Genomic DNA, 23,003 nt, shown 5'->3' on the forward strand with positions numbered 1-23,003 from the left:
GTCTGATAGCTGAGACGGGAGTTGACCATCTCATAAGGCTCATGCTGGGCTTCACAAGAAAGAGAAAGAGAGAGAACTGCTTATTCTGGAAGAACATGCACCAAAAAATTGTGACTGTAGCTTTCAAACTCTAGCTGGCAGCTTTATGAGATTCCCCAGCACATGAAAGCTGCCAGTGCCATTTTTAAATTGACAGCTGGTTTGAGCCATTGACCTCCCCTTTGATCCTGACAGAGGCAAATTGCTATCAGCTCCTATCTGGCACCGTACAATGCTTAATGAAGAGCTCCTTCTACCCTGGGATTCCCTTTCCTTGAGAATGGTGTAACATCTTTATAGCATGCTGATAAGCAATGCACACTTGCTGTGATCGTTCTGTCACTGCCTTATCGTGCTACTTGAAAATGATTTGTGGTTCCATTTCATACTCTAGTACTTTTCATGTAGTATATGACTAAATCATAGCAGATTATTAAGTCAATATATTTATATTGATGGAACCTGAAGAAACATTGATTTTACACCTTCTCCTATTCATTTGCTATGAACTCTGTACTCAGTTCCAGTGACTAGACAGATTCTAGGGGAGAGATTTTGCAGGGAACGATGGCAGCAACTATCAGAACAGATGCTTATTGTTTTCATTAGTTACGGTGGCAATGACAAAGGGGAGTTCAAACAGAAGGCAAGCCTACTCTGGCTTAAGAGAGCAGGATGGCATAAAGGAAAGCATACGATGGTCAAACTGTCCACATTTATTGCCATTATGTACACTTTGATTATCATTACTGCAAGGTTCAAACTGGGGCTGACTAGTAATAAATAAATGTTAATTTAATGAGCTCCCCAAACTCTACAAACTAAGGCTGTAATTCCATTAAGAGAACTCTTGTGGAACAAGCCATGTCAGCAAAGCTGACTTAAAGTGATTTTTCAATGCCATAAGAATCTGGAAGTGGAACTGAAGCTTTAAATTATGGGTATTTCAGGGATTTATAACCTATGGTTACATCTATGGTTATATCTATGGTTAAAACTATGGTACTCCTGAAACCCACAAGAGGTACTGAGATGCTACAAAGCAAACCATTATTGCTTAAACTTGTAAAAGGTAGCAGTGTTGCTGGTAACCAATAAAAGCAGAATTGTGTTAGTGTTGTTTAGAGAGGTGATTTTAGCATAAAGATACCTGCAGCAATTTTAAAACCCAGTTTTTTATTCATGCACTTCCCTAGCCTGAGTGGCAGATGACTTGATGCCTGCAGTAAGAGGCAAGAAATTCAGAGATATTCCTGGTGCCAACTTAATAAAACCACATTTTAACTGAAGAATGTGGTTTATTTCTTGCTGCTAGCTGTTGGGTGAGCTAGTTCTCCTTGGAGGCTGGCAGCTTCAGAAATGCTGAACTCATGAATCAACTCCCAAAGTTACAAGTGCCCAGAAACTGTGTGTCTTTAAACTTTGTCTTGACTTTAAGTTCTCAAGAGCTTCAGTAGTTAGACTGGTTCTAGCAAAAAAAATCCCCACAGTTTTCTTTTTTTTCAACTTTTACATGGAGAAACATATGAGGGGTGATTTGCCAAATTGGCATAATTATTGAGAAGGAATTTCCCTATGATCTATGAGTTATACCTCTGGAAGAGAGCGCCTCTGTAAAAAACCTTTCAACATATGATAAGAGTCTAACAAACCTGACCTCCTAATGCAAAATAAATCTTGTGTGATGGGGTTAGTTCTCATTATATCCCATGTACCCCTCTCAGCCAAGACAGCTGCTCCAGAAAACCACTGTTGAGTCATGTTAATATACTGGTTCCAGAGAAGTATGGGAAACTTTGCCATGGGAGTCTTGTTATCTGCTGTTTGAATAAAAGAACTAGATTTCCAGGAGGGGATATTGTTACCCTGAGCAAATTTTTTTTAGTTAAGGGATTAATTTTGAAGCATTTTATTACAAGGACACAGAAATGAAAACATTACATGCACTGTTGCCTAGGTAGTAACAACTGATAAAAACCTCAATCAAAGAAAGAAGCAGAAAAGCACTGAAGAGAATGTAACTTTCCTGTTGTAAAAATTCTGTCAGGACAGTGACACTGCAGCTGGCTCAGTGCTAGACCCAATGCTAGGAGATATGTATGCTGAGCAGTATTACTTACACTACTACACAGGGTTTGCTGTTAAGGAGACATTCAAGAACTTCTCCAAATGTGTTCCACACACACACTTGGAAAACACACGACAAGTGTGCCACAGATAAAATACAGATATTTCTCCCAAATGAAACACAGACCAAATCAAAGCCTATCCACTCCAATATCCTATTTCCCACATATGGGAAGGAAAATTAAGTGACCCCTTGAAGAAGGAGACTGCAGTACACATAAGACTAGAATCAGCTGTGTATCTAGACTGCTATGAGTCCCAATTCTCCCATTTGGACTAAACTCAGGAAAATCTGTTTTCTGAGGAGAATAAATGACCAATTTATTATTTATGGAGTGCCAGAGGAGAACTGAGATATCCCAGAAGCCAGTAGAAGAACTGTGGCTAGGTATTCTAAAGCTCACGTTGCTTTGTGTCGCAGGAGAGAGAAGCATGGTGCAACAAGAGGCTGAGCTCACACACTGATGCTCAGGTAAGTGCCTAACTGCAAGGACAGCTCAGACAGATCTGCCATGGCTGAGGTGACTTCCTTACAGAGGGAAAACCAGCTGTGGTCCTTTCCCTGACAGTGAGGGAGAACTGTACAATGCACTGGACTGCATTGCACTTGTGCCCCAATGAAAAAGCCTCTGATGCCTCAGATGTTTGTGGGACAACTGAAGATAATACACATCCATAAGCTGTGATACAGAACTTTTGTTAAGATTAACCCAGATATACAGGATCTTGCTGTGTCTTAACACTTTGAATGATGAAGGAGAGTTAATATTTTAGAATATGTTTCTTCATCCCTATCTTCCACAGCTGAGTATTGTCAACATCATTTTTCCCCTTTGAGAAAGGAATCTCAGAACTGATCCAAGACCAGCCTGACAGGATATGCCCCAACTCCTTACACTGCTGGTGGAAGGCAGTAGCTTGGAATAGAGACTGATCTGGTTTATATCAGCCTTTCCATTCAGGATATTCTGATTAAAGTCAATGTTTTAGCTCTTCCACAGAAAACCAGCAGCTATGGCTGTACCAGGGAAAAGGATGTAATTTAAAGAGGAAGACTTTTGAGAGTTCTATTTTTTAATTTGATCTACTATATTATAAAACAGTTTTTAAAGCCCTGATTATTTAGTTGCAATATTTGACCTGCAGCTAACCTAGGAAAGAAAAAAATTAGGATTATTAAAACTAAAGTCCCGATTTCCAAGAGGCCTAAAACTGAAGAATGGAAAATAAATACAACCTGAGATAAACATGGCAGACACATTAAATCAAAATAGGCAAGATCTATTCTCTCTTCTCCCCTCCCTCCCCCAAGAACAGCAGCTTTCTGGCACAGCTGATACACAGAGCAAATGTATACAAAGACAAGCACTTGAAGATGTTCTTATTTATGTTATAGTCACTGTTACCTACTGGTTCAAATTTAGTCTCGTTTGTGATTTAGGAACAATAGAGAGTGACAAGCATGCCCTAAAAGGTGTATGAATAATAAGACCTAATGTGTTTCCCTCTATTTCTGTCCTTTTTGATTCATGAAAGCACTGAAGTAATGAGTAAAAACATTTATATTCTCAGACAGATTTAAGTATATACTGAATATTCATCTTTGGTTTAAATGCTGTATTAAGTAAGGATGGAATTACTCACATGCTTAAGATTAAACTTATGTTGAATATTTTCTTGAAGTGGGACACAATTCTGACCCTTTAATTTGGTAACATGCTGCTTGCTATTCCCTTCATAGTTACAAGACCGAATCCTGCAATTCTATTTATAAAGTCTTTTTCGTAATATTTCCAGTAAATTAGTGACTAATGAAGCTCCTCACAGCTACTACAGACTGGATATTAGAGCCTTCAGGATGCAATAGTGCATCACAGAACTACATGGATGAAGGTTACAATGAATGACAGAAATCTTGGATTAGATTGAGTTTTGGCTTATATAGAATAATTTTTTTAAACAGGCACAGACATAACATCCTCTTTTTTCCTTAGAGCTTACGCCAAAAAAAATAGTAAGTTTGCAAATGGATATTAAGCAATGCCAGATATTTTCAGGGTTTGTTTTAACAAATTAACCCTTTGCGTTCTTTTCTGATGTCCAAATAATTGTATCGGAAGCAGATGTTCTACCAAAATTTACATGATCAGAGACATTATGCTCACTTATTAACATACTGTTTAATATTCACTACAACCTGTTTTAAAGAACAACAATGTGTTAACATTTAAGCCAGGAGGGATTTCTGTACACTATATAGTACTTGATGCAGCTTGTTTATGCAACAGTCTGACAGATACAATTAATCTCATGAAAACGACCAGAGTACAGCATAATGGCATATTATTTTTGAAGTAATAGAACACACTTTCCCTTTGGAAGTCAGAACTTAATTAAATCATATAACTTCAGGTTGCAGAGAAAAGCTGTAAAAGAATGAAGTTTCTTCTGAAGGACAGCTGAATGAAAAAAACAGATTTTATATAGAGAGAATAATAAGATAATCTCCAAACAAGAGAAGGAAATAAGAAATACCTCCAACAAATGCATCTCCAGCTCCATTGGTATCAACAATTTCACTCTGATCACTCACCAACACAGGGAAAGTAGTCACTTCATTTTCTGTAGAGAAAGGGAAGAATAAAACATGAGTTACTTGGGAATCTGACTTTGAAATGCACAACAAACAGGGAAAATCAAAACAATTCAAAACTATGACCTTTAGCATGATAATTTGAGTAAAAATAGATTTGGTTTATAATTCTGTCTTATTTACTTCGTAGGAATATGGGAACACATTCAAACAAGCCATAAGTTGTGGGCATTTACATGATTTAATTCCAGCCTCATTTATTTCCTCTACCTCCTAATACTAATGACAAGAGAAAAAGAGTAAGGAAAAGAGTAAAAGAAAAAAAGTAAATCAGAAGGAACAACATAAAACACCTGGGCATATGGACAAAACTGAGAAAAACCCATCCTGCCAAAAACAGTGCTTTCTACTAGTTGCAGGAAGGTGAGATAGCCTCTAGAATGGCCAGTACAAGCCTCCAAAAGAACAACAGAACCTGCTGCATTGTTAAAACCAAAATAGATGTGAATTAACTGAAACAAAGCTGTGAAATAAAAAGCAAAAACAACTGTAAATCAAAGTGCTTTTAAATTATACCTTTAAAAGAATCCATATATGTAAGAAGCCCTGGAACTTGCCATCTGACTAGATTTGGTTTCAAGATTTCAATGATTTCACTCTCTTCCTTAGTATTTATTTTAAAAACCCCAACTATTTCCTTCAGCTCCCTGCCCTCTACTGGCACTCATTAAATGTATTGCAATAGGTGGATACTCAGCATCTTCACCTCCAATTCACTGCCACACCACAGTTCAGCATAATTACACCACTTAGGTATGATAACTTTAGAGTTCCAGGGTTATAAATTTAATATATGCCACTAATTAATCAGCTATGGCTTTCCAGGTGGTAATGTCATAATGACGTGATAAAAATATAATTACCACCTTGTCACAATACCTTGTTAAAGTGTAAATTACCCCTGTAACAGAGCCAATGGAAGTTCTGCCTCTGGTAGTCAGTATGCATTAAACTGTCTCAGAGCAAACAGATTGTTCTTTGGCAGACAGCAGGAATTACAAAAAGGGGAGGGGGAAGAAAAGCCTGTCAACCAGTGAAAAGAAAAACCATCAGAGCTGTTTTCTTTTAATTTTTGGTAAAAATAGAAATAAAATGGAAAACAGAGGTTCCAGTAGCTCAAACCTGGAGATGAGTAATTTCTTCAATGTCCAGCAACAGAGCAGATCATAAAAATCACTCTTAGACTGACATACACAGTAGCAAACAAGGAAACCCGGTTTGGAAGGCATAGAAAGAATTCACAGTCTCAAATCAGGCAAGTCTGTGTATGCTGCAGAGGTACCAGAAGGATCCTGGTTTCTGTGAAATGCAGTGTATCAGCTCTACTGCTCTTCACCATCTGCTACTAAGTGAACCAGGCAGATATAATGATGCTGCCTCCAGAGGGAACTGTTGGCTGGCCCACCAGGAGGGGAGGGGAGCATTAGCAACAACCATCCATGAGAGGCAAAGGAAAAAGGGTAATGAAAAACATAAGATGAATATTCCAATTAAAGAACAGGTTTCAGTCAGTTCTCAGGGCATCCTACTCTCTACTCTGTTAAGAAAGCTATTTAGAAACGTGCTTCAATGCTGTGTTGTGCTCTTAAGATAAGTCTTCAAGAGCAATGTTTTTTAGTAATTTTAACAGCATTAATTTGAATTGGAAATCATGAAAGAGAGGTCTTACATTAAACTCTGCCAGACAAGCAGAGTGTATTCATCCATTTCACAAGAAGGTATATTGATTTGCTCTAGATAATACTAAAACAATGAACAATGTGCTAAGTCTGTTGAAGACACATTGTAATAAACTAACCTGCTCCTTTCCCAAGTGTGCATGGGCACACACAGATGTTCCACGTTAAATGCACAGCAGACAATTGCATATGCATACAAATGTCTGTGTTTGGGCACAGAAAGTGAATAATGCACACTGTATTTTGAAAGCTGTAAATGGGGTATGGCATCAAATAAGATTCTATTCAAGCAAACTAGCACAAATGAAAGTTCTCATCATCATATTTGTCCTTTCTTTTCCTCTGTCTTGACTCTCCCTCAGCTCCCTCTATTATGTGCAGATAAATATTGCACTAGAGCTCCTATTCTATTTTTTCTGTAGTATATATAATTGTAAGTAACTGAATTAGTCTAAAACCCCAAATACATTGGGAAAGTCTTCTGGTGTACAATTATTTTTTTCGTCACAGTTTTCCATGTCTACCTGGGTAATACATTTTCTTTCTGCAACTTCCTATGTATTTTCAAGTAGAGCAATAATTTCATATTTTGAAATACTGAAGTTTAAGAAAGAGCCAGCATGGCTTCGGAGCACATACTGAATTACAAAATATTACCATCTGCACATATCCTATAGGCAAATCATCTTTCTTTAACCTTAGGAGAACTTTGAGTATAGTAGAGTCAACTAAACTACAGCTGACAATAATATATACTTGAAGATCAATAAAAGAACACCAAGGTTTGGGTTTTTTTTTCCTTTCCTTTACAATAAATCAAGTAAGTTACAATTAAAGCTGCCATTAAACTACATTGCTATTTCTGTGTAATAGCACCAAAAGAGCTAATTTCTCTTACTGATCTGTGTTTTGTAGCAACTAAACACAACAAGATGAATCATGATGAAGCAGAAGTCTCCATTCTGAGTATGCTTTTTTTGTGAATTTAATATTGCTTTAACTTCATTTTTGATCCATTATTTTATAAAACTCCCAAATCCATCATAGCAAACATTGAGACACCTTGGCTAAATGCACCAGTCAGCAGTAGCCTTGCTTTTCAAAGTCAGTTCTGATTTCATTCATCATTCTGAGAGCTTATGAAATAAAGAATAATTACATAAGTGTTTTGAAGTCCAAGTGTTGCTGCTCTGGGCATAAAATCCAGTGTTCTATTTTTATGTAACAAATATCTTCTATGATACAACATATTCCACTTGGATATAATTTCCTGGAAGCCCAGAATTGTGAGTGCAAATTGCAACAAGGTGTCTACAATCAGGGAAATTTTAGAAAAGAAGCATTCATGAAATCTAAAATTGTGGGGATTTGATTCAACTTTCAGTGACTTTATGTTTGTCAGGAACTCAACTCTTTCAAAATGACACAGAAATAATCAAACCAAGATATTAATTACTTCATAGGCTGAAGACAAGGTAAGATCACAGGTAAGTCAGAAGGATACAGCTCATTGGTAAATTTAGTAACTGTTAATCTCTCACATTACATATCTAAAGAGGTGAAATCTCTATTTATTTTCCTAGGCAAAAATGCATGCTAGCATATCCGGTTTAACATATTGCTGTAGGTAAAACAGTTTGGGGAGATAATAATTGGACAGCAATAGTAACTGAAAAAAACCCAGTTCTTTCTGTTCTAATACTCTTAAGCTACCAAATGAATACATGCCTATTTCACAATGTTAGCAGAAACTCAAACTCCAATGATAGGTGCAAATACTACAGGTCTGTCTCTAAACCAAATTAGAATCACAGACTACATGTCTACTCTTAGTACAGTAATAAACACCAGCAAGCAATCGTTACATCCAATTAGGCTGAGTACTTTCCTTAACTGGGTCATTTACCAGTCTCTCTTGCTCTTAAAAGTAGATTAAATGTGTAAACTTACATTTAATTACCTGTAACAGAACTCTTATGGGCAACATGTTGGAGTGTCCTTAATTTTGTTTTAAAATAAAATGAAAGGAAGAAGGTACACCTAAAATATATACAAAAAAGGTCCAGCTATTTCCTCAAATAATCTTTTGATCCATGGGTTGGTAGTGGTAGTACAGATGCTTACAAGATGGAGCTCCTTTTGTGAGCTTTAACTTGTAAAATAAAGGAACAACTGGGAAACAGAATTCTGTACCGTCTCCTCCCCACCTCCACCCTCTCTAACTTTCTTTAGATCAGGGGCCAAAACAAAAAAAAAAAAGATAAAAAGAAAAGAAATAAAAAGAGACAGGAAGAACTTAACAGAACATAGAAACCTGAACTCAAAACCTATAAATGTCTCTGGGCAGCTGTAAGGTAAGAAATAATGAGAAAAGTATTTGAAACCAGGCCGTATTGCTTAGGATGATTTTTAGCTCTCACCTGTCTCCAGAAGGTAAACCCCAAAAGGCTACAGGCTCTAAGTCTCTGTATCTTCTTCAGCACATCAATACATATTCAAAACCCCTCAGTACAGCAATACTTTCTCCTGTTTTGCTCGACAGTAAAATAATGCTGCTGCTCTCCTTCACACAGTGACAGCGCACTTGCTAATGCACAGCAAAGAGATGCTGCGGCTCCCCCACCCTACCAACACCCCACTGGCCAAAGGCAGGAGGGCCCGTGGGGCAGGGCATGAGCCCCAGCTGGGAATCCTCGCTCGCAGTGGTGACTGCTCCGAACCCAGCACGGCTGGTGCAGCCCGTCCCTTCCAAGCAAACAGAACGACATCCCGCATTTGCAGGCTGGGACTGCCAGCAGCCACTTGTGGACGCCGCTGTGGCACTCCTGGCACTTTCTGGCTGCTGTTGAGCTGGCTTTGTTTTGCACATCAACACTTCCTCCCTGCCTGTGCACTGCAGGCCTGGTGCTGCAGCTGTGCAGGGCTTGCCAGAAAATGAGGGAATCTCTTCATGCCATTCAATGGAGTTACAGCACGACGAGCAAGATTCAAGCCAGCCACAGGCTTTGGGAACTTTCTCTCTAGCATTTTAATAGTACATAACAAATGATGCTGTATTCTACTGAATTCTATATGCACCCAAAGAATCTTTATACTAATGTAGAAGTTGCTATAATAAACAAATAACCCTAAACAAGTTACAGAGCAATTGTCATTTATAATACTTTAGTATGTCTGTGGTATGATACAAGTAATACAAATATTAATTGATTTCCATAATAAAAACCCCAATTAATGGGTCTCTTTAGCAGTGGATCTAGAATTCTCTTTGCAGTTTGCTAAGCAAAAGTGTTGATCAGGATGCAAAGTGCTGTTCCTCAGAGACAGCTAGCTCATTTTCAGTAGAAACAGAAAGAGTATGATGCCAAAGACTTTGAATCTCCTGTGGTTCTAGTCATAGTCCTATAGATACCCGTAGGGGAAACGACAGCGTGCAGACTCCATCTTCCTCTGTCCTAAGGAGGTAAATGAGACTTGTCTTCCCCTTATAGCTCTCCTCAGACATACAAATTGTACCATTATCTGGTCAAGAGCATTTTGATTCAGAAGTGATATTTGTAGTCTCTCACTGAAGTGTGATTCATAGGATTAGAGTTAATAGGGGAAAGAAGGTTCATCTGAATCAACCTGTACACTCATACACATCAACCATTAGCAATGATGGAAAATTAAACACTGTTTTTGCACAAGCATGTATCCTCTGAACCTACACCCGATTCTGTCTTCAGTCCTGTTAATTCAACACCACTCCTTTAAATAACTCTTGATTTATATCAGCACAAGATTGGACTCAGAACTCTGTGTATAGTTACAACAATTGTAAGAAATGTAATAGCATGACTAATGGCTCATGAACATCTTCTATAGGCAAAATTTGTTTTGTTTACTTTATCGAAAGTGTGGGGCACAATTAAATGTCATTATTTTCTATATCATCACTGCCAGTGCCAAGAGCTGAATCTCTACTTTATTTCTCGTATTAAATAATTTTTAGCACAAGTAAACAGAACACTTTGCTTAAAAGATGGAGAAACAAGAGGTCAACAGAAAATACTAGTTCTGCTTGAGTTTGTTGCTAATAAAACATTTTTTTAAAAAAATATATATGTGCAGATATATATATATATGGAAAACCGCCCTAAAGAACAAGCTGCTGAATTTTTCTGGCATGTGTCACAATGTTTAAGGTTTAGAATGGCAATGAACTCTGTTGAAAAAGCCTTATGAGCACACAAGAGTATTGCCATTTGCCCGCCAGGCACTGATTTCAGAGGCAGCTGAAACTGCGCCCGCTGAGCGGCCAGGCCTGCACGGCCCTGGCTCGGCATGGCTGCTGCAGACACAGGGACTGCTCAGAGCTCCGGCCTCTGCCCCACTCCTGCCCGGGCTCACAGGGCCTGAGGACTCGGGAAAGGCAACGGGTTACAATAAACAAAGCCCATAAATTGTACAATCCTGAGCACACGGTGACACAAAACCGTATCTGGCCCAGGATATTAACAAAAGTATCTCTCCCTGCACTGTAAATCCTACATGCATTGCTTTGGGCACTATACATCTTATTTCATCCTCACATGTAAAAAACCAAGCCACGCTCTTCCACCATGAGTTTTTGAGCTGTGTATAGGGATTAGAAATACAAGCAGATCTATTTCTATTTGTAAATAGGTAGCCAAGACTTGTGAACACACACAGATGATGTCAATGTCCGGTGTGAGGAATACATCACAAAGGTGTGGCTGGGTTACAGGGACACGTGTTTTGCTCACACACACTCCTCAGCCTTCTGAAACGTGGCTATGAGGACTGTGCAAAAACAAAACATCTCTCAGCTCAGAAACCAGACCGTGTGTGCATTCACTGACCAACACACCAACAGGAAACACGTATGCTTGCACTTCACTTTGTGGTATTCTACAGATGTAGTTTAAACAACTGCACAGCTAGGCCACCAAAACACTGTCCTATGGGAGAATCTTCTGACAAGTATCAACCTAAAAATCATGTCAATGCAATTCCTGCTCAAAAGCTTATCAGGGCATTGGCTAAAGCAAAACGAAACCAAACAGAGAGAGAGGAAAAGACATTATAATTTGATTTTGAGAAGGACAAAAACAGTATTCTGCCTCACATTTTTCATACATTAAGCATATTGCCCTAGCGGGGTAAACACACCTGTCAAAACTTGCAAGCTTTCTTAGCTATACCTCAGTTTCAGAGTGGTGAACACAGAAATCACATCATTTAAATAAATGCCATGTTACATGACAGTTTTTTTTATGCTACACGATAATCTGAGAAGCATGGGTTGTCAGTGGAGGCAGAAATGGGCCCAAGGCACTTCCATTTCACTTGAGCATCAGTAAGACTGAAAAGAGAAGGAGTGAGCATTAGGTCACTACAGAGCAGCTCTGAAGGAGATTTTTCTTCTGGGAGAATTTATATTTAGTTTCATAAATAAAATCAGTCCTTTGGAATGAGAGAGACAGCCTTCCCTAGATATAGTACTAAAAATAAGTTAATGTATATATCTGCTTCTTCTTGAAAAAAAAAAAATTGTTACTAGCTGAACATTGATGAGGTAGCTGTACCACAGAAATTCTACAGCACTGCTGTTAAAAATTCAAATTACATGTAGAAATTTCAATTTTTCACCCTTTTATCTCAGAGCTCAGCTCTGGAATTTTACAATTTTTTTTCTTCTCATTCTGTATTTGTAAGCTCCATGTTTCCTTTAATTAAGATCTCCCAAGACTACTTGCTCATTTTTGAAGAATAAAACATGCTTACTAAATGAATTTTATCAGACTTTAGCAGGTTTTAAATCTATTTAGAAGGTATCACTGCACTGGAGGCCAAAATTTGTTCTAATGTCAATGAGAAAATATCCTACTCTTAAAATGCCAGTTGAAACAGAGAAATTCTCCTGTTTTTAATGGAATCCCTTAAGGGTTGTACCAGTCTAAGATAAAAATCTTTCCGAAAATAAGGGAGCTTATTTTTCCCCTATATTAGTTGCAGATAATTTTTTTAGATAATTAAATACCCTAAACTGTGATCTCTGTAGTATCATGTTACTGGTTTAAAAGTATCACCTAACCACTGACATAAGCAGGATGGTAAATCTATCACCTTTTAAAAATAACATCATGCACATTTTGATGTAAATTATGCACCCCTGAATTTTTTCAATTATTGACTTCACAGCGGATTAAATTCATTTCCACACAGCTTTGACAAAGAGTTTCTGGCAAGAGCTCTGGGATCATATGTTTGTGTATGAAGGCCTTTAAAGCATTGCAGTCCCATATGTGCACCCATCAAGGTAACCCAACAGGTTTACAGGCCATGCACTGTTATTTAATGCAAACCCCAATGCTTTAAAGTCAGGCTGCTTGACAAAACCAAAATAACCTAATAGAAAAATCAAAATTGTCCAGCCTCTCTGCAGAGTATTGTCAGACTTCTATCGCTGCCTGTCACTCCTGGTTACTTTTCCTTAAAGTATTATTTCTGTTTTAAATTTGTTGAATAATTCAAATTTAAGTGATTCCAAAGTAATACCCAAAATGACACACATATCGTTTTAGAAGCAATAAAACATTTTAAGATTACTCAAATTTCAGTTGGTGCATACATGTGAGTTCAACTCATTTTCTCTGTAATATGTATTATTCTTGCGTTGTCAAGATGACCACCAAGATATGTTTTAGAAGTAAAAAAAATCCTGCTCTGAAGAGTTTCCAATCTGAAAAGCAAGGTTGGTTAGCAAGTAAATAGATGTGTATAAGCAAAATATGGACACTCTGCTGATACAATAAAGTTATAAAAACTTATGAAGAAAGGTAAGAAGCAGATACTGCTTTAAAAACTGCAGAGATATGCAGGAAAAAAGTTCTGGCTAACCTACAGAGTGAGATAATTTGAACTGCAACTCAAAAATGTGGAAAAAAATTGGAAAATACTTGTTATTTGTTCCTTTTAGAAGCATTTCAATAGAAAACATATACTTAATGGCTATTTAGACAGTTTCACTTCTTTTTTTTGCCATCTTTTCCTAGAGGTAATAAAACCAGATTTAAAAAGGAAAGATGTTAACATTTTTTAAGAAAAACTTGCCTTTTTCTGTGATAACAAAATTAATGCCTGTAATTCTCAACTTGCCAAATTCATCCTTTTACCAAGCTTCTACTCATCTTTGTCTAATCACTTTTCCTCTTTGCCCACATCCTTCACCATCACCTGTTGATTCTTGTTGATTAAAGGAATGGCTGAGGTGTCTACTGCTGACCAGGAGGCTAATTGTAGCCAGTGATCCTAGCACAATTTGGAATTTTATGCTTCATTCTTTTTCCACATAAATACAAATCTGATCTGCTCGCTGCTACTCAGTGGCAACAGCCGGGAGCAGACAGTGCCAGCAATGAATAAACTTGCTTGGAAGCAGACTAATGTTTGGAGCAGGATTTTCTGCTGAATGCACTTGCCACACTCAGCTTTTGAGCCTGTATTGATTTATTCATCCAGTCTCTTACTTCCTTTCTGTTTTAATTCTTAAATACCTGTGCATTTGCACATAAAACGGAGGGAGTGGTGCTCTCCTCCTGCAGCCCTGAGCTTTCTGAGCTCTGGTTCCCAGGGAGTGCAGCAGTGCCCCCAGCACAGAGAGGGGCTGTCCCTCCCCACCAGTGGATCTGACTCCAGCAAAGGGTGTGCTTCAAGCCTATCCTAGTCCTAGAGTTTGCCTTGGCCTTAGAGAGCCAAACCTCCTTTCTCTTTTTTATCAACTTCTAACATACTTTATTTTTTGTATACGTTTCCCTCAGCTACTTGAGATCACAGCTTCACATACTCTCATCTTCTAAAGCAGTGCAGTGTCTCCTCCAGAAGCCAGCACACAACACATATCCAGTACAGACATCTAATATGCTTTACTTCGTCCTTTCAAACATCTGTTTTGACTGCACACACACAAGACCATTTTATGTTTTCTGTATGTTACTTTTCACAACAAAACAACTGTGCCTTGATTTTTTGAAATGTTCAAGCCTAGACAAGCAGGAAATCAAAACCAATTCTTAGGTTATTTTATAATATTTGGTTTTAGCCAAGTATAAAAATGTCAGTGCAAAAGGCAGATACTTATATTTCATGATGTGCCAGAAATTAAAAGAAAATTGCATTTTTAGCATTCCACTAACAAAAGTGTTTTACTGCTCAGAAAAGGATATTCATATTTTTGTAGCAATTTATAGCAGACAATAGGTATTGTAACCTAATCCATTGCAACTGTGTAATTTTTGACCAAACTGCTGTTGATAAGTAACACAAGTATTACGTTATTAAATTTTTACAATTAGGTGACTAAGAAAGCTGTTTATTGCCTTCCGTTATACCCTCTGTTAATAAGATCGTTGTTGCAGATGTTCATGTGTGCTGCATTGATGTTTAATGGTGCATGATGCTCTAGGTGGTTCCCATAACCTTGCTTTGTCTACTATGAGCTGACTCAATTGATATGATAATAGAGAAAAGAGGTCTGAAACAAGCTGGGCTGTACTGGCACAATTTGCATAACCTTTAAATTTGCCATCACTTGATAGCCAACTGCTTCTAAAAATTCTTATTCAGTTGTCAGTGACGACATTGTACCGTACAAACAGCATTCTGCAATTGGACAGGTGCGGAGGGAAGAGAGGGCATGCACAGTTTACTGCACTGTTATAGTCTATCAAGAAATGTACTTATTATCAAATTTATAAAGCCAACAATTTGGAGTACAGTTCTGCAGTTCCACTTTTGATCAATTGCTATTAGACGCAACGCATGGCCTGGCATCTTTTCAGGTTCACAGTACAGTATCACAGCATCACATTATAAGGGGCATAAATATTTGGTTTCATAGACTCCTCTCTGATTTAGTTTTGACTGCTAATCACTGGGGCAGGCAGAAGCATCAGGACTGATTAGGAGAGCAGTGAGGGGCACAGGGTAGTGAACTAAAGCAAACAAAATCAGTGTATGCAGCCTCCCAAACTTTAAATCTGATGCCAGACTACTCTGTGTATTCTTTTTGAACAAACAGTAGTGTTATATCACTGAGTAGGTATAGCCAAACATAACAATATAAAACCAGTCCACTTTTGCCCTATTCCCTAAATCTGCTGTCTGTATATACTCTATGCCAGGTCTGCTTACTTTACTGTCTTTATTGTTCACAACAATGAAAACAGTTATGGTGAAAATAAGACAAGAGTCTGCTTTCATTCACACGGGATCAACTACATAACTACAGAAACATTATTTTAGGCATCCAAAGGTTTATATCTTAACTGCCACTTCACAGTCTATAATGTGCTCAGGTGTGTCAAGGTCAGGTCATTGGCATGAGACTGACATGCACAGCCTATGTTTCACATCTGGCATTTAAATAATTTCCACTTTGCATTATCTCTAAAACCTACTGTGGAAATCACTGAGCCAAACTGGTAATAAAATCTCACAATTTCACTTTAGACAATTAACCATTTCAAAGCATTCCAATTAGCCTCCCACATGCCCTCAAAGTTCATTCTAGACATTTTGTCATCTTACACAAATAAATTCCAAGTCCCCAAAGTCAGGCAAAGCAGGACCCATTCAAATCTCCTTTGTCTGCTTTTTCCACTATCAAGGATCTCTGCTCTGTCCCTCCTGGAGCTAAAGATTTGTCTTCCATTCAGCCATCTACTTCCCACAACTTTCATTGTCTGAAATTGGATGCTACAGCAGAGAAACTTCTAATCAAATGGTCAGTTCCTGCAGTTAATTTTCATCCAGGGACACCATACATACCCACATTTTACTCTCCTTCCAGTCTGTGCAATTATTCTATAGAGACTATTTTAGCAGGTGAAGATTAGAGGCTTGAAAACATAAGTTCCATCATTTATGGCAAAAGCATGACACAGATAGCTACAATTTAAACTTTTCTACAATGTTCATTCAGTTGTAATCACAAGATGGGAAATAAAATCTCCAGATTAAAGATGATGGGCTACCAGAGTCTGTAGGGCACCCTCTGAGTACAGACTCTGCTGTTCAAACTCCTCTGTGATGATTTGTTATGAAGTGAACTGCTGCCTAGTAAAAAGAGGTTAACACTGCCAAAATAATGGAAAAAATATCTCCTACAGCAGATAATCTGCCTAGGTGCCCATGGTCAAAGGGTGCAGTTCTTTGTGCCCCTCACTTCTACCACACAAAGACCTCCAGGTAAAATGTGCTATCAAATCTTTCAGATCACATGAAGTTTGCTTTTTCTATAACCTCTAGGTAAACTACAAAATTGAATCACAGATTCCAGACAAGGTATAACACACAAAAACCCACATGAATCAGTATAACCGATTAATATTCATTAATGTTTTAAGTTCTCCATGACCATAATCAATAGCCAATGAAGTTAATGAGATCTTTCCATTGATTTCAAAAGACACAGGGTTGAGCCTCAGAGACAGCAACATCACATTCTCTCAAGCACTCCAGCTGATAACATACACTTTGATAATTTGCCTCTTCCCACCAAGAATTTCAGGAATAAACAAGAGATGCTATCTTATTTCAAAGAGCAATATACCATGATAAAGGTCCATATGGAGCATTTAGAATCTTTAACTGAAGAGCAGTCAATGCCACAGTAGTTACCCATGTTGTTAATGCCAGTATGAGATCCATAAATAAGATCTGTTATTTATTTAAGGAAACACAAAAAAGGCCTGAATGTGTCATCCTCCCAAAAGGCTGAGATTTTGTTTTGCTTTAATTTTGCTCCCTGGAAAGCAGTGATTCTAACTCTTATGTCTTCTAACATATGTAAGCCCATCCAATATATTTAAACATTGATAAGTAGAGTTTTTAGTTCAAACTGGCCTTGACCTTGGGCAGTGTGACATTATCTGAAAATCATTAATGGTCTGAAACGAAAGGAAAAGCTCATTAATAAAAGCAAAACCATACAAAAGTACAAAGGCAAAACAAAAAACCAACAATGCCAAAACAACAAAAAAAGGAAGTTTTATTAAAACTATTGATCTTGACCTAGGGCACTACAGACATTGATCTTCCCACATCTCCACAGGAAAAAAACAACTTAAGCCAACAAATTATTGATCTATTAAGAAACCTGCTGAACAAGCCATACATTTAAGTTCTTACAATGAAAAAAAAATAATCACACCAAATTAGGATACTGAGAAAATCTATTTCTGAAAAATTGTTGGTAAAAATTACTATTGGATTAATTTCATAAAACAGACCTGTTCGTATGATTCAACCCTATAATGTTGGGAAGTTAGAAATGTATGCAGTATAAACCTTTAAACACAGGTTTCAGATTTAAACTCATTAAAGCACATGTTTTTAAGGAGAAATGGCAGGTGTCCAATACTGAATATTGCAGGAACATCAAATGACTGCACAGAAAAGGACAACGATGAACTTGCAAGTTGAACATTCTGGTCCCCCACTCACAAAGACTAAGCAGACCTGCAAAAAGATGCAGTGTAGGGTGGCTCAGGGTGCCAGAATTATGGATCAAACACAGAACAAGTAAACAGAATATGAAAAGAGTCTGGAAAAAGACTAATGCAGGGGAGGTAAGCAAGAGTTCTTCAAAATCAAAAGTAAAAAGACATTGTACATGAAATGATTATGGACTGGCCAAGCAATACAAGCAGTTGGAGGCAGACAGGAACACTCAAGTGTCTGAATCCAAACAAATAAGAGGATGTATTTCTGTACATAACACAGTCTCTGTGACACTCCTTATCATAAGACATGTATAATAAAATCCCATTCTGGCCTATTCAGCACAAAGACAACATCTCTAGCTCACAAATCTCCAAGAAACATTTTGCTAGAGTGTAACATGGAACTATTACTCCAGATTTGCTTTGGTTTTACCCTCTCTCCCAAGTTCCCATTGCTGGACACTTGCAAACATCATGTTAGAGACAGATCTTTGATCTGCCTCAGTCTTGCTTCTATTGTTTCACTCTGTATTGCTATGCCAATATCATATAATTTCCACTACCTAAGCAGTGGATTTACCTATTAATAATTATGTCTCCAAGAATCCTTCTTAGAATTACAGTACAAAAACTGAATTCCTAACTCTGTGTATCTGTATCTGAGTAACAAGTACAAAAATTCTTCCTTGAAAGAATAAATACAGCCTAGTTCTGAGGAATGGAGTAGGGCCCATATTTATTGTCATTTAACAAACATGCATTTTTCCACAGCCTAAAGGGGTAATTTTTCCTCAGAATTGTAGAATATAAACTCACTGTAGCACCTGAAAATGCAGCTAGATTTGATACTCCTTACTACTAGTGATTATACATGAATAAGGGATTTCCCATCTTCACTCTCAATTTCTGGGCTAAATTGGTGTATTGACACAGCAGACTAGAGAAGACATTCTTTTCTTAAATCAATATGAATTACTGAAACACACACATGTGCCTATTTACATATGTGTATACATATTCTTGGAGGTACAACAGTTGGCACACTTTTAAATCAAGATACCCGTATCCAGGAATTCATGTTTTAATAATGTGTTTCACCTGTCCAATAAAATGATCAGTCTTTCACTCCCACGCAGCATAAAAGCATGAATGGTCTCAGTTACAAAAAGATATTACCAGCTTTACTATTCATTAATCCCTACCAGCAAATGTTAATTATTAATTTAAATTTTGTGGTTTCATAAGACACAAAAAACCTGATTATTTTGGGCTTTCTGACTCACTTGTTAAGCCATTAGGGGACTAAAATGTCCTTTTCTTTTCTAAAACCCACTTTTGTTTTTGAAATTATCCTTTCTATTTATGAATATAAATGGATAGGGAAGAGTGAAAGTGTGTAATTGTGTGAAAAAGAGAGCACATGGTAATAAAACTCAGCTACTGTTTCCCTGGGTACAAGGTACTACTCTGGTTTGCATAAATGCACAGGAAGCCTAGTTGATAAAAAAAAAAGGCTAGTCATGATTTTCCTGTCTGGAAGACCCACCATGAAAGCTGTAAGCAAGGAAAAAAAATAACATCTTTTCATGTTTCTTAGAGAAGAACACATTATACTCAGTAACTTACAGAAGAGGAGCTGCAAACAGACCCACCATAAAATGTCAGCAGTGTCAACAGCATTAAATACTTTCATGTTATATAGATAGGCTTACAGGGAAACATGTTGGTCTGTGATTGCTGCACAACCTGACAAAGAAAACCTACTGACCTCTGTTTAAAGTGAGCTATGTGCTTCAACATCAGCCCTCTTTATTCCCCTCAAAAATCATACCCCATCATGCTATTAGGATCTAAGAATGGATCTTAAAATCTCTCATTCCATATCCAGAATGTGATAAACCTTCTTAAATGAAGGGTTTGAAAAAATCTCCTAAAATACTTAAGATCTAAAATATACTTATAAAGTCACAAAACATACTATACTTTCTCTTTATTTTAATTAAGATCAGGTTTTAGTTCTATTCAAACATAGAAACTTCAAATTTATGAGCATATCTGCATATATTACCACAAGACCAGCTATACTGGGTGACACCAAGACCCATACAGCTCAGTCTTCTGTTTCAGATAACACATGGAGGCAAATGCCTACTATTTCTTCAATAGCAAGAGCTTGGTAGGTAGGCTCCAAAATCTGGTAACATTGCAATTTTATTGTGACATATTACCTTGGCTACACTGCACTGACTTTAATTTATGGACTAGATCAAACAACAATGATAGCACATAAAAACCTACAAAAATGTTTCTGCATGCACTATGGGGCAGGTGCACTAATGAAGTTTTAAGACAAACCTCCCTCTTTTTACCACATTTGCCCAGCCTGCTAATAGATTTCCTGAAATATCTCAAGAAATATGTCCCAAAAAATGAAGATTTAAGTGGTTAGTAAGCCCAACCTGAGCTGGCTTTAATGCCTGGATCCTTAGAAAAATCCATTTTTACTGCCATAGTCTAGCAAATGAGGTTATTACAAACATGCCCTTAAATAGAGGTGGTCCTGAAAACATCAGGGAGAAAAAAGAATGGAAAATTCTATGTTCACCCCTGAACGTGCCAGATTTAATCATTCATAACTTGAAAAATGCTGAAGTGATTTTCTTTAAATTTGGATTGTTTTTATTTTCTCTATTAAAGCTATAAAACAAGCTAAGTTTAAAGTTTGTAGCTTCAGCTGGTCTTGAATTATGCAAATATTTCAATATAAAAGCATTTTCCATTGCTGAACTAATTTCGCTCAGACTTTCTGAAGATTTCCCTTTGAGCCAAGATCAGTCATAAAGCGTATCTGACTAAAAGTCATTTGTTTAAAGCTGTTATGAGCAACTCTGACAAACTTTACAGCACACATATAGATAGGACATATATGTTCCTGCCAGAGCTTGTGATTTTTGGTGCATTTCTTAAAAGCTTCAGGTGCTGAAATCAGGAGACTGCACATGTTCATTAACTCCCCCTGCTCTCTCTGCTTATGTATTTCTTGTGGTTATGGCAGAAAGTCTTGAAATGTGAAATGCATCTTGTAAGCTTTGTAAAACCTCAAAACTCAGTCAAATCTGGAATCTCAGGCCTGCTAAGAGGGATATAATGGAAGAAGGCTGTGGTAGTGGGATCAGAGTCTTGATAGCCAAGTAATTCCCAAGACACCTGAGGAACATACACACAAGAAATTAACCCAATACTGTTCTTCAAATAAACTTTTTTGAGCAAGTCCATAGATCCCATTTTCAGCTACCAGTCCCTTTCCCTAAGCATAATCCTCTGTGCTGAAAGGTTTTGTCACAGGTGTCTCTCACAGGCTGGTTTTTCCAAAAGAGTTTTATCAAAAATTCAGTCATGCTGGGGATCAATGATAGAGAAAATTATAATCTTCCTGTCCTGACCTTCCTTCGTTAAGGTCACTGAGAATGTTCAGTACCTCCAAGTTTTTCAGTAAAAAGATAAAATTCAACAAAAAATGCACCTCTGGCTGCCCAGAGGTGTTGCAGACATTCCCAGCCCTGGAAACATTCAAGGTCAGGCTGGACAGGGCTTTGAGTAACTTGTTCCAGTGGAAGACGTGCTTTCCCACTGTGGGGGTTAGGAATAGGTGACCTTTAAAGGTACCTCCCAACCCAAACCATGCTACAATCCTATGACACGGAGAGGAAAACCTCACACCACAATAATTTCCTTGTGCTCAGTGGAGTCATATTAGAAGGTGACAGTAATTAAGTCAACAGTTCATCTGCCACAGCTCCTGTATGCCAATCCTAAACACTCCTTCACTTCCCTCTAAAACACACTGATCACACTCAGATTAAATTTGAGCTTGCCTCTTCCTTGCAATGACAGAGAACAGGAAGAAGGGGATAGAAAAGGGGCCTTGGGGCTGGAGTACTGGGATGGAGCAGATATGAACAGACAGCAGAAAGACCCATTGCACTCCAGGATAAAGACGGAGAAATTTTTCCTCTGAAAACACAAATAATTCCGACAGCCAAAGAAAGTGGACTGACAAATGGGAATGGCTTAGATTGAGACTGTTGATGCAGTTCTTACTGTTTCATTGATCTGCTCCAGCTGCATGGACCTCTAAGCTGTCTGTCAATCCATACCTGACTTCCAACAGCTTGTGGTCTGTTTGAAGTAAGCCACCAGTATTTTTGGTTGACATTAGAACAATGTTGTATAAATTGCAGCAGTTCCTAAAATGACTAAAAATCTTTGCAGTGTGGCTAAACCAGATTTTTAGAGGAAGATTTTTTTTCTCAGCTATCTCAGTCTAAGCTCTCTCTTTCACATGCAAGAACTATATTGTCCACTCTGTTTGGTCAATCTTTTCTTTTGGTAATAAGCTGTGCCCTCCTGCCTTATGCTCAGCTCCTAAAACACCTGTTGATACTTCCATTCTCTGGAATGCCCAGGAATCAAGAATGCCACAACAACTGTTGCCACAGTCCTCTCCACATGTAATGACCAGCTGTATCTGGACTTCTTCGTAACACACACACCTCTACTGTGCCCTAGAAAGTCCATGCCAAATTTTCAGTATGTATCATTCTGTGCCCCTTAATGACTGGCCTGGCAATCTGCAAGAACCCCTTTTATCCATCTTATTTCCTCTCCTTCCAGCCAGAACTGTATCCAAGTACTCCCCTCATTATTTCCATAACCTTATCCTCATTTGACCTACACAAATCTGTTTAAAGAGGTGCAGCTTCCTCTCGCAACCCAACCCATGGCTGCCTTGGCTTGGAACATCCCTAAGAGAGCCTCTGACAGAGCAAACAGAGCTCTGTTACAGGTGTCCTCACAGTCTCCATGCTGCCTGTCTCATTTTGTCACGCATGGGGGCAGGGGGAAAGGGAAGGAGGATGATGGGGGTGGCCATCTATTGTGACTCTTCACAGAGCACAGCCTAATCCAAGCTAGACACAGTTGGCCCTCCTGGTT

The 23,003-nt window shown here is 38.0% G+C and overlaps 1 protein-coding gene across 3 annotated transcripts in view; it reads right to left on the reverse strand.

Moving 5' to 3' along the window:
• ADK (adenosine kinase) overlaps positions 1-23,003 on the reverse strand; it is a 265,886-nt gene that overhangs the window by 12,867 nt on the left and 230,016 nt on the right. For all 3 annotated transcript variants that reach the window (XM_021549097.2, XM_021549088.2, XM_021549106.2), the window contains exon 10: positions 4,702-4,788. In XM_021549097.2, coding sequence (XP_021404772.1) covers positions 4,702-4,788 — 87 coding nt within the window. The remainder of the gene's footprint in view (positions 1-4,701; positions 4,789-23,003) is intronic.

Source organism: Lonchura striata, chromosome 7 (genome assembly GCF_046129695.1).
Source record: "Lonchura striata isolate bLonStr1 chromosome 7, bLonStr1.mat, whole genome shotgun sequence".
In the NCBI taxonomy this organism is placed as follows: Eukaryota; Metazoa; Chordata; class Aves; order Passeriformes; family Estrildidae; genus Lonchura; species Lonchura striata.